Source organism: Coloeus monedula (genome assembly GCF_965178545.1).
Source record: "Coloeus monedula genome assembly, chromosome: 5".
Classification (NCBI taxonomy): domain Eukaryota; kingdom Metazoa; phylum Chordata; class Aves; order Passeriformes; family Corvidae; genus Coloeus; species Coloeus monedula.
Window position 1 is genome coordinate 21,534,577 of NC_138785.1, and position 13,299 is coordinate 21,547,875.

A 13,299-nucleotide genomic window follows, 5' to 3' on the forward strand; every position below is an offset into this window, starting at 1 on the left:
CTTCTGGAGGCAGCAGAGTGGGGGTGTGCCCTGAATTATAGAGTATTCCCTGTTTCCTGCAAGGTTTACACAAGTGAGGGGAGCAATTTGCCAATGGCTGAGAGGCAGAAATCCAGAGGTGAGACAGGCAGCTTGTAAGACATTCCATCCCAAATAATGATTACTTCTGCATGGTAAGCATAGCCTACACAAACTGCTTCGAGTCGGGATATTCTGGGAGTTGTTCATGTGTGCTTTATAGGTTTTTAGGAGTTGGTGGATGTCAGTCAAATGGGAGACTATCTTTTGTCAGTCCTCAGGGTGGGTGTGAGTGTGTGCATGCACATTGTCCTCCTTCATGGATTTCAAACATTGCTTATCTTTTATCTCGCACTCTACAGTTAATTGGAGTGTCTGGGATGTTGTTGTAGACAGCTTTGTTGTCTGTGTACAAGGTTTTCTTATCCTGCTTGTTGCTTCCTGAGTTGAAGCACAGTTTTGGCCATACTGGCTAAATTTTTTGCTGTATCAGCTAAATTTTTGGCCAGTTTAAGTGTTTTTGGTACCTCTCAACCAGAAGCCTGGTTCACTGCCTGTGGGTTACATTAAATGGATGCTTTGTAGGTAAGCAGCCATTTAAAAAAATGTGCTGTTTTGGCTGATGAGGGAAAACAGTGAGAAATTGAGGAATTCAGCTTCAAATACTTGGAAGGGATTTCAGTTTGCAGCAGAAAGTCTGATGGTCAGGTCAGAGATCTCTCTAGAGAGTGTTTTGAGAGCTGTTTGTTGCTTGAATGGCTTGACCGCAAGCCATACAGGTCATGCCACTTAAACTGGCAAAAAGACTCACCCCTTGGAAAAGTTTGTGTTCCCTGCCAGATTTAGCTGTAAACTCTTCTGGTCTTCTTTAGGACTGATGCACTGGTCCAGCATACTTCAGAGCTTCAGCCCTGGTGATAGTGGTGAGCAAATCATCTATTACTTTTTGTTTTTTTCAAGTGAGAAACTGACATTATGGGCTGCAAAGAAAAGAAAGTGTAACCTTTTACAGAGAAAGGGTATGCTGTAACAGGCAGTAGGTAAGTGCCTTCCTATGTGCTTTATTACAGAAAGTTGGAGGTATAATATGAAATACAATCTTGCTAACTTTCCCTAGGCTAGGCGTAGGAATAGAGAAGCAGAAACCAGTAGAAGTATTCCAGTATTTTTGCCAAAGTTTTTGATGTTGGTTCTCCTAGAAGGAAAGGCAAAAAATGAAATTTCAATTAATGTTTGTTTATGGTTTTGTTTTCTTTTGTTCATTTTCCCATTTTAAGTTTGTGTAATGTAGTTTTGCTGAAGAAAATAAGGGGCTTTTATCTGAATATTTTGAAATAACTGCCCTTCTTTTTTCTCCTTCATATTTCCAGGGAAGTAAGATAGAAGGGAAGGTTACTTTTCTAAGTAACATGATTTGCTGCTATGGGTTTTGGGGTTCTTTTAAGTTTTGGGTTCTTTCTCATTTGAAGGCTGTATTGGGCTCCTCATGGTCATGCATCCTATATAATCATGCATGTAAGAGAATAAGGCCTTCAAATCTGAATTCTTCAAATTAAATCATCAATAGACTACTTAAATAACCAAAACTTTCTCCAGACAGGCTTAGCTCCAAATCCAACCAGCACTTTCTCCAAGAATTGTGTATTCCTAAATGTCTTAGACATTTGTCCCCTCTGCTCTGTAGACACACTATCTCCTAGTGGAAGTTTTGTCAGCAGCAATATGCCTACTTTTTCTTTTTCAAATACTAATGTAGGATTTGTCACCAGAATGTAGCAACACTTCCAGTAAGGACCTAGATAGCATTGTTATAAAAATATTTTAGTGGATTAAGAAGAAATAAAATGCATTCTCCATTACTTTTGGTTTTCTAAATTATGGTGTAATTCCACCCCCTCTTCTGGATTACCTGATTTCACCAAGAGAAATCTGTGGCTCCTACTGCAGAGAAGGGCAAACAAGATGTTATGGTGGCATTTTCTGGCCTTAAAATACATTAAATATATAAAATAGCTTTACCTTGTTAGAGTCAATTTTCCTGAATACTGAGCAGTGTGTCTCATCATGAATGCTGTCCTGCATTAGCTGTGTTAAAGAGAGCTGAGCTGAATGGACCCTTAGAGAGGTAGAGTAAAAATGCCATGAAATATTTTTCTTCTTTTGTGTAAGCTGCTAGTGTAGGCAGAAAGAGGTTATTTCATGTACTTATCTGATGGGTTATCTCACCTATGTGAAACCTGGTTTCTCTGAAATTATACAGTAAAGGAAAATTTCTATCTCCACCAACTGTACACAATATAGAAATGTAAGGAGATAAGGTTTTGGATATTTTTAGAGCATAATGGATTGATGACAGCCAGCATGGCTTTGCTAAGGGCAAATTGCGCCTGACAAATCTGGTGGCCTTCTGTGACAGGGTTACAGGTGGATTAGGAAAGAGCAAGTGATATAATCTACCTGGGCTCGTGCAAAGAATCTCACACCATCCCATGTGACATCCTTGTCTCTGAACTGGAGAAACATGGATGTGATGGATAGACTCCTGAGTGGATAAGGAGTTGGCTGGATGGTCACACTCAAAGAGTTGTGGTCAATGGCTCAGTGTCTGGGTGGAGCCCAGTGACAATTGGTGACCTCAGGGGTCGGTGTTGGGACCAGCCCTGTTTAACATCACTGTTGGTGATGGACAGTGGGGTGGGGAGCACCCTCAGCAAGCTTGCTGATGACACCAAGCTGTGTGGTGTGGTTGACACGCTGGAGGGAAGGGATGGTGTCCAGAGGGACCTGGACAGGCTGGAGAGGTGGGCCCATGGGAACCTCAGGAAGTTCAACAAGGCCAAGTGCAAGGTGCTGCAAGTGGGTCAGGTCAATCCAAAACACAAACACAGGCTGGGCAGAGAATGGATGAGGAGAAGGACTCAGGGGTGCTGGTGAATAAGCTTGATGTGACCCGGCAATGTGCACTCGCATCTCAGAAACCAAACCTGCTGGGCTGCACCAAAAGCAGTGGTCAGCAGGTCAAGGGGGTTGATTCTGCACCCCTACTCTGCACTCATGGGACCCCACCTGGAGTATTGCATCCAGCTGTGAGGTCCCCAACCTCATAGGTAGAATATGGACCTCTTGGAGTATGTCCAGAGATGATCAGAAGGGTGGAGCACCTCTCCTCTGAAAACAGGCTGAGAGAGCTGAGACTGTTCATCTTGGAGAAAGGAACACTCTGGAGACACCTGACAGCTCGTTCCCATACTTAAAGGGGGCTTAGAAAAAGAGGAAGGGTGACTTTTTGCATGGAAATACAGTGACAGGGCAAGGAGGAATGGTTTCAAACTAAAAGAGGATCGATTTAGACTAGATATTGGGAAGAAATTTTTACTCAGAGGGTAGTGAAGCACTGGAACAGATGGCCCAGAGAAGCTGGGGATCCTCCATCCTGAAGTGTTGAGGACTAGGTTGGATGGGTCTTTGAGCAACCTGGTCTAGTGGAAGGTGTCCCTGGCTGTGGCAGGAGGGTTGGAACAAGGTGATGTTTAATGTCCCTTCCAACCCAAACCATTCTATGGCTCTGTGATTACATCATTCAAGTGCAAACACTGTTTTGTTAAAGCAACTTCTCTTTCATGTAAATCAGTTGTATGGATTCCTTGTGGAGGTCACATTTCCTTTACAACTACATACACCCCTTGTCTGGGAGTCCCTTTCCTCTCTCTGACAGGATTTTCTTGCTGTAAATATATTTGATACTGACAGATGGAGATTAGAGAGCAGAATTTATATGAGCCAATTCCATACCAACAAGGCCAAAACATTCTTGGGTCATTGATTAAAAAAAAAAAAAAGGTAGAGATATTCCCTATTCCAAGAGAATCTTATTTGTAATTTTGCTATTTCTAAGATTGTCAGTGCCTTTAAAAAAACTAGGCATGGAGTGATTCACACAACATAAATTTATAACCATCGTAGATAGTAAGATCTTTGAAGATAATATTTGAAGGGAAATTTTCTGTTATGAATGAAGTTTAATTCACTGAGTGATGGCCTATGATGCAAACTTCATACAGGATTTTTTCCTGACTGAATCCTACAGTGGGGAGTCAGTATCTTTCTGGAATAGTAATGCTTTATCCTGTCATAGGAGTCTATCTTTTCATCTTGTTCAAAACACTAAACCCAACAAGTTAAGCCTAGAGACTGATTGTAGTTATGTTACAGTCTTTTGGCCTAACCACAAAAAAAGGCCTAATTATAAAAATTTACTTTTGGGATAAAAAAATCTGACTACTCTGTGATATTTCATTCATAAAACAGGTGCCCTCATATCTAGATATTAAAATAAAAAGAATATTTTTTCTTTCCCTTCAAAAATATTTTGGTCTCAGTAATCTCATCATAAAAATAAAAAGTCATGTCAATTTAAGGGCAATTAGGATTTCTTTTCTTGCCATCAGGATAAAATTTGCCCTTTGCATTAGTCTGCTGATTTCTCCTTTGCAGACTGTATATTGACCTGAGGGACAGCGTTGCTGATTAATATGACAGTAAGTGATCATCATTTGCCAATGTATGCGATTTCCCCCACTGTACTTATAAGTTCAGCCCTTACTGCTTTCAACAATAAGGATGCTAATTTATGGAACTCATTTATGGAAATTTAATAGAAGGATTTTTTATTGTTGTTAAATAATGTAATGAAAAAAGATCAGTGTTGGCTAAGTACAATCCATCTGGGGTTTTGTGTGTTCTTTTATGAAAAAGCAAGCAGTGCTTATTTCAGAAGGCAGACATTCATTAGAAATCTGATTTGTGGCATTCACTAATTGAAAGGTAGACGAGAAAGTCCTGAACTCAAAGATAAGTATATATGATTAAGTATATATGATAAGTATATATATATGTGATACAAAAAATATACAGAGACACAATAGATTTGAGACCCTATAATATGCCCAGCTATTAAAGCAAAAGTCTCACATGCCAAAGTATTAAGATTCTTATCCTGAACATAACATCTGTAAATATAATATCTATAGTTTTACTTTCTTTTCCTAAAAGTATTTTTCAGATAAAGAGCAATATAGGATATAAGCAACCATACACTGCATATTAAAATCTTTCTGAGACTACCACAACAGCCACTAAGGCTGCTGTGTCCTGGTGTATTATCTGAGGGAATACATCACCATATGAATTTCATTTTATATATGGAATTTCTGGTACGCTGGGAAATCATGTTAGGTGATATTAGATTAAGAAAATAAATAATAGTATAATTGGAAACTTAGTAGAGGCTAAGCATGTATGAGTAGCTGTCCAAGGTACTTGCCACCCGCAAGTCAGTTTTAATTCAGATGATCTAGAAAAATCGGGTTTTGGTGACCACATGCCAGGCCTGAGGCTGGAAATGGGCTTCACAGCTTTCAGACAGCTGGTCGTCAGTAAAATAGGTAAGGCAGAAGGCAGAGATCCTTGAACAACTTCTTATGTCTGCATGGCACATGAAATGCTGAACAGAAATACTGGCTTGGCTTGCAAAGCCAGAACTCCCTGTCAGCATAGCAATAAATGTCAGCTGAGTAGCACATGCTTTCAGAAGGGCTAATTAGCACTTGTGCAGGTTTCCTGCTTGTAATTCCGGAGCAAACTCCCTTAGTGTTTCCTCAGGACCTTTGTGTCTTACTTCACTGCCCACATTGCACTAACTGTGGTCTTTTGAAGTGATCCTTGTGTTCCCGTGGTTCCACTTCTCCTTTCCTATCAGTTCATTTTGCATCAGTTATGCAAAAGAGGACCTTGGCTGTATGCACCTCTAGCTTTCTATATGACTGTAGCTAAAAGTGTTGCCCAAGTGGCCCTAATTTCTTGGGTTGCACAGAGATAGTGAGACCCAAAGTGCTGGGTGAACATGGGGCTTATCCAGTCTCCTGGAATGCAGCCTGGGGGGTCCAAGGGCAAGTTTGACTTGAGCATCTTACTGTAGGCTCTGCTGCCTGGGTAACCAACAGTGGAGCCTGTGTGTAAAAAGAGCTTAATGAAGAGATCTTCCTCATCATGGCTGCAATAGCTGTGTCTGCCCAAAGAATCTGAGGGGATACAAGATCAGGAAAAAAAGAGGCTACAGGCTTCAGTAGAGGCAGAGGTGTTATGAGAATTGCTGGAGATAGGGGAGCTAGTATTTGCTAAAGACAGGATGTTTAGGTTAGGGATTTAACAGATTTTTTAAATGTGTGTAAAAGTCTATTGCATCTTTTTTACCATTTTTTTCTCCTATTACAACATAAGAAACTTTTCTGTTTTGACTTTCTGATCTTGGGGAAGACTTGGATGCAGACTGAGAAATACTTGTTATCTCACATAGAATATCCTGCTGTTTGGTAGTTCTGTCATTGAAGGATTCACACTATTTAGTAGCTTTCATTTTCATAAGTGTTTTTGCAGTTATTTAGAGTTTTAAGCCATAGGGTATAACAAGGTGTATTCAGTATCATCTAAATGAATTTTGTAGTATTTTTGAAGAATGTGATTAACAGCTTCAAAGTTCCAATTGTTTTATTTGGAAGGTGTGGCAAACAGCTGTAAAATGCAAAATTTTCTCTTAGCTTTCCTAATGAGAAAAATCTTCCAGTTACTTCCATTTCCTTGAAATGCAGTATTGAGAATGCAGACCAGTGATTTACTGTTACTAGAAATTAATGGGAAATTCTTTGCTGTTTTCTTCCTGCTTTATAAAATAGTATTGCATCCTTTTGCACCTTGTTGCCTTAACTGTGCATTATTACTCAGATAAATAAAATTTGTCAAGGATAATTCCATGTTGTGAGAAGATGAAGATCTTATTTAAGCACTCAGTCTGTTACTTATTGCATTGTAGCATCACTACCATAAAATTCCTTTAGGACATTAACTCACCACTATAGTTAACTTTTATTCAATTTGCCTGTTTGTTTAAATGGCCTCATGGCAAAGAGGCAGCATTTTAGTATCTCATAATTTTTGCTTTCAGTAAGGAAATGAAAGGCGGAAAGAAAAATGTTTGTGATTTATATTGATTGCATTCATTTTATAAAGGCCAACAGTAGAGTTGACACATTGATCAGCAGCTGGTCCTTACCCATAACCTCTTGATACAAGTCCATGCCTTATTTTGCCACACTGGACTTTATTTCTTTCATTTGTCCCATGTTGCCAGAAGGCAGCATCAGATGTTCAATAGATGCAGGTCTGGATTGTAAACGCTACTCTCTCAGTCCAGGTGCTACTGAAATCAGTAAGAGTGAGTGATTTTTAAGAGACTTGAATGAAGAGCAATTACCTGCTGCAGCTAAATTACATTTTGTGATGGATCATCTCTAGGCTGGAAGCTGGTAAGCACAAAAGTGAGGAGGTGTAGAAATTAAGAAGCTGACATAGTGACAGATGTAGCATATCAAAGCACTGAGTTAACCTGTGTTTTGGTAAATTAGATCTGCACTTATATAAACTGTCAGAACTGCAAAAGGCATCTGAAGGTGTATAAATTCAAAAGCATCATGAAAGGCTTCATCCTTTCCAACCTTAAAAGAAATACAGAGCTATAGCACCTTGTTTTGTGTCTGGACTCCTTTATGTTGCTTTGTATTTTATGAATTCTGGGCTAGGCTGCAAATGGAGACAGTTCTGCGGAAGGTGCTGCAATCCAGCTGAGACCTGACAAGGGCCAAGGGAGCCGTGCTGGGCTGTGTAGTAAATATTACATTGGAGAACACATTTTACATTCTTCGTGTATCTGCAAACACAAAGTAATTAAGCAGTAGAAAACATGACAGAATCCAGAAAGTCTTCAGGTTTCTGTCAGAATAATTGCTCTCTATAGTGTGCTTCCATTAACACCTCTGAAAGTGTAAAATCCTTTGGGGTGGTAAAACTATGTTCTTCAAATGCACCATTGTTTGGTTGTCAGGGTGCAGCAGGTACACTGATGAGAGTGTGTTTTGTTTGGTTTTATTCTCTATGTTGGCTGTCAGAATGATGTATTTAAGAAAGTTGCTGTACTTGGAAGAATTACATTATAGGTGTCTAAGACTCCCAAATGCCTATGGGCACAGACATCTTAAAAATCTGCACCCTTTTTGGGGTGTTTTTGTAATTCATGTCTTTTCCTGTCATTTTTTATTAGTACTTTATCACCAGACAGTTGGAAACAATATTCATTTTCAAATGTCCTGCAGCAGTGTTGTCTTGTTGTTAACTCTTGTCATATTTCACTCATTGGCTTTGAAAATGGAAAGTGATGAATGGCTGCAGTGTTTTGTTTATAACATTTCCTTCTGGAGCTTTCTATAAAAGTAGTACATTTTCATTACTTTATGCTGAGTTGTTGAAGCATTACTATATGAGTTGGGTTTTTTTCTTAATATAAGAAAAAGTTGCTAGACTTCCGATTGCAAAAAATGAACCCTCAAAAAAAATTAGGGAAAGAATATTTTAAGAATATTAACTTTCCCATTTTGGTTCAATCCTAATTTATTTAGTGCTACTGTGGAATAATCAAACGTAAAGTATTTCAAACTTTTTCACATTTATGTACCTTAAAGCACAAGTGATCATAATACAAACTTACAAAAATTTTACAGCCAATCAGAGTTTAATAAAATATTTTTTTCCTTTTGAGAAATAGACTCAAGCATGGAGGCATGCACTTCTTGTGAGTATGTTTAATATGAGCAGGAAATTCAAATCCAGATGTTTTCTTAAGGGTTAAGACATTTTTGAAACAACAAAGGGGGCCTTTTCTTTCCTCTGCACGTATTTAAAATGGGCTACTTTTGAAAGAAATTTCAGAACCCCATTTGCATCCTAATTGCAACCCATTTCCTGGGTCCACAGTTAGGCAGACTACAGAGTGGCACTGGGGATTTCTGGGGCAGGGAAATTGTTGGTTCTAGCTAAGCTACTGAAAAATAAAAGGGAAAAAGATGAATGGATTTTTTGCTTCAGCAGTCACCAGCTGGCAGATCGGCTCCTTGGAGCTCTGCCAAGCAGCAGTTTACAGCAGCCCTGCAGCTGCTCTAGGCTGGGCTGGAGCACGACTGGCACGAAGCCACCTTCAGCTTTGGACAAGGACTCAGCCTTCAAATTGGCCAACAGATGCGTTGGGATTGTGGCTTTGCTCGCTTGTGTCTAATGTTCAGAGAATGTGGTTGGTACCTGAAAGTTCAGCACTGAAAGTTTTGCATTAATCATTTGCAGGAAGATAAGGAGAAATAGGTTAAAAATAAATGTTTAAGTTTGTCCAAAGTCGGTTTGATTTGGGGTTCTTTTTGGTATGGCATGTGTGGCTTTTGTGCATCTCATTCTGGGACGTTTTTCTTATTCTGACCAGTTCATGAGGATCCTAAATAACTGTAAAATGGACCAGCAAGAAAACTTGGTTGCACTGCATTCTTTCAAGCAAAATTATCTGAATTCATCAAAAGAACAATTAATTAATTTCAACTCTGTAGGTTGCAATCTTTATAACAATGCTAGAATCACACCAAAAAAAAAACCAAACTTGCATGAAAATCAAAGCAGCATTGGACTTTTTATTGACAATATTTTGGAGAGAGAATAATGTTATTGGGATGAGGAGAGGGGAGAGGATTTCATGTGGATTTTGACTCCCATCTGACAACCGTTCTCTCTTTTCCTGATTAGAAGCTATTCTTCAGTAATTTGTCATAGATAACAACAGTAGTATTGGGTTTTGGCAGTGTTTCTGTTAAAATCTCTGCTCATTTGATGCGTAACTATGCATCTGATAGAATGAGTCTGTCTTTCCTTGTTAACCATCCTATTATCTTATTGCTGGGGACGGGGCCAAAACAATTTCTTAAAATTCTGATGGCATAGTCTGAATTACTACTGATGTTTTAAAATGTAGGTAAGTTAGCTCTTAATTTGTCGCCACCTGGTATTTGTTTAATTATTCAATAGGAGGGGAATTTCAGCAAGTTACAGCTTCACAAAACTAAGACCTTCCCATACCACATATATATTATTAAATATTTATTCATACATACACACACATTGTCTCCCCCCCCCATCAGCCAGCAACCAGAAGCGAATATTTCCCAGACCTATAAACGCAGCATTTATTTTCTAAATTGAAAATATTTCATGTGAAATATAACCTTGATAAGGAAGAGGAAAGAAACACCCCCAGTGCTACAGTCATAACAGTGTTTCATCAGGTTAAAAAAGCAATATTAAAAAAATCTAGGTGATAATAATCAGCTGCACTTAGACATAATTTTGCATTAAAAAATCGTGAAACTATTGTGGACAACTAGATGAACACGAATGAACAATTTCATGCTGTTGCCAAATAAAATTACTAACCTCCTACTGGAGTAATTAATAAGAAGCAGATGAAGAAGTCCTTCATAGGATTAATAGTGTTTGTTCTGCTTCATAATGGTGGGGGATTACCTTCAGTACTGTACTCCTGAGCCTTCTAATTCAAGAAAAAAATAGTGGAATTACTAAAGGGAATCTGTAAAGAAGACAAGTGTGAATGACTCAGAGTCTAGCAGATGAGACCGGTGAGAAAAGATCAATGTGGTAGTTTTTTATTCTAGAGCAGAGAGGATGAAGGCATTGCTTGACAGCAATTCTTTGAAGACATAAACAGGTATTCAAGATCAAACAATAATTCTTTCTTCATTTTCATGAGAGAGAGAAAAGGAATGATCTTGAAGCCGGAAAGATATGGTTTAGACATTAGGAAGACCTTTTCTAAAAGTAAAGGTAATAGGGTGAAAAAATCTTAGTGGAGAAGGCTGTACAGATTACATTGATGAAGGTCCTTAAGAGATGGTTAAGGACCATAAATCTCCAGAGGGATAAACTGGAGTTAACCAGAAGTTCAGGATAGACTGGAGGTCCCACCATGATGTTCCTCTAAGGTTCTGTATCGATCTTTAGGTTTTCAAAGATAAAGGGTGACATATGGTAACTCTGGAAACATTCCTTACAATAAATGCATGGATTTTTGACAGGGCATTAAATTGGACTCTCTTGTCCCAGTAGGAAGATTGTATTTACTGACATGGAAATAAATAAATAATAAATAACTAAATGAGAAGCATTTGAACTTACAGACAGGCCCTCCCAAGAAGGATATGCTACATGGAATTTCATTTCAACACCATGTGTGCTGTAGGTGTAAAAACTTGAAAGTAATGTTTTCCTGAAGTGTTCTACTCCCATTTATGAATCTGGGTGCAATCAGCACTAAATAAAGTGGGGGAAAATGATGTTTCAGTACTAATAATTTTTTTTAAAATATCATCTCTGATGCCTTAAATGCACTGCAATCCTTGTACCCAAACCTGCACATGGCTCTGCATGGAATCATGACCATTAGCCTGCCTGCACTAAAAAAAGGATTTAAGCTGTGAATACTGACTGTATCATTCTTCTGTGTTGCCTAAAATAGAAATGCATGTGAAGTGATACAATTCATTCTGATACAATCTATCTGAGTTTCCTGTGGAATCTTGGAAACATCCTGAAATATTTTTAGCCAAGTACTGTTGTAAGGCTTGGTAATATTTTTTATTCTCTCAGCTTTGTTCGGCAACATCAGAGCCCATATGTCAATGTAAATGTCAAGAAGCTGCTCCTATGTCCTTTCAGAGTTCTGTTGCAGAAAACCTGTAAGGAGCCAAATTGGACTTTGGTTTCAAATTAACCAGTTGCTTTAGCCATTACTTGGGAAGATGTACCATCATCTCCTCCCCAGTCAGGTGTTCTAGGGACAGTATGAACCATTGCGCCAGGTACACACTGAAAGTCTGCAGTGATCTGATTTGCCGTGCACAGATAAATTACCATCATTTCAACAAAATCAGATGCATGCATGCTTGCACAGCATCAGAAGATGGTAACATGCTTACATCATATTTTTTCCAGGCAGCATGAAATAAAATTTTTGCTTTTCTCTGGCAGAGAATTTTGGCATGTATTGATTTGTAAATACACAACAGAACACCTGCATTCAAGGGACAATGAAAATTGAGCATGTTCTAAGCTTAACCAAGTCATGGAGATATTTACAAAATATGTTCTTTAGATTTTGTAAGGATTTGAGCGTATTAAGTGTTGAACTCTATGCGATCAAAATTCTCTTTGTTTCACTATGTGAATGCTTTTGAAAATCTGCTTACAATTCATGGAAACTTTTTATCTATTTAGTATGTTCTGAAAAAAAAATCCTCCCTTGATAAGGAAAATGCCCAAATCATTACCTGCAGTAAGCATTTTTCAATTCTAGTGCTGTTAAATGTGAATGAACAATACTTCTATTTTATGATAGCAGTGCCTTGGAAGTTTTACCAGCAACCGAGAGTTTTCTTTCATTTTAATCTGCCAGACCCATGTGCCATTCATGTGTAGTGAGGAGTGGTTTATGTACTCCACACTATTTCTCTACTGTGTCCTATTACTAATACTTTTTTTGTTTTGTTTTGTTTCCCCAGACTACATATCCAGTCAGAATGGTGAGCCAAAATCTCAGCACAAGGGACAGAAAGTCAGTACATACTCCCACCGAGGACCCTTTTAGACGCCTGCCAGGCAACCAAGCAGCAGCCTATGAAAGCAAGAGCTGTCAGCTGTCTAATTTGTGTCTGAGCAGCCTCCTGAAAGAGAAGGAGATCGTGGAAGTCATCAAGCACACCCGAGGCACGTATGAAACCCTGGCTTCAGAGGTCACCCAGAACGGTTTGGCTGTCACAGCCCCCAGTACAGCAAAGCCAGCATCCAAGGCCGACGGCTTCCCCATGTTCTCAGGAGCTCCCAAAGACCAAACTGCTGTGCCTCGGCAGCACAGCACCTTCACAGGGAGACTGGGACAGCCCCCGAGGGGACCCATCTCTTTACACATGTACAGCAGAAAAAACGTTTTCCTCCACCACAATTTACACACGGCAGAGCTACAGACTTTAGGTCAACAAGATGGCTAACAAGGTGCTTATTTTCTTGCCATGGAGGGAGAATTGATTAAAGAGGGATGTAAGCTCACCTAGAGCTCTGTCTTCAGTTCTCTTCTGCTGCTACTTTCATGTGAAAAAAAAATAAAATAAAAATTTGACATTGTCTGTAGGTTCCATATTTTCCCACCTTAGACTAAGGCAAAAGGTTGAATGAGATTGTTCAACAACTGGGCTGATTTGTCATGCAGAAGTCACCATGGGTTTAATGAATGGGACCATTTGGCTGGCACTGCTAGGCCAATATTGGCTAAATATATTTTTTCCCATC

The 13,299-nt window shown here is 39.0% G+C and overlaps 1 protein-coding gene across 1 annotated transcript in view; it reads left to right on the top strand.

The window, feature by feature from the left end:
- Positions 1 to 13,001, top strand: part of CCSER1 (coiled-coil serine rich protein 1) — a gene marked incomplete at both ends in the record, with an annotated part of 543,822 nt that extends 530,821 nt beyond the window's left edge. Inside the window, one exon of the mRNA XM_082281877.1 lies at positions 12,516 to 13,001. Within this exon, the coding sequence (XP_082138003.1) occupies positions 12,516 to 13,001 (486 nt within the window). The remainder of the gene's footprint in view (positions 1 to 12,515) is intronic.
- Between the last annotated feature and the right edge of the window lie 298 nt (positions 13,002 to 13,299).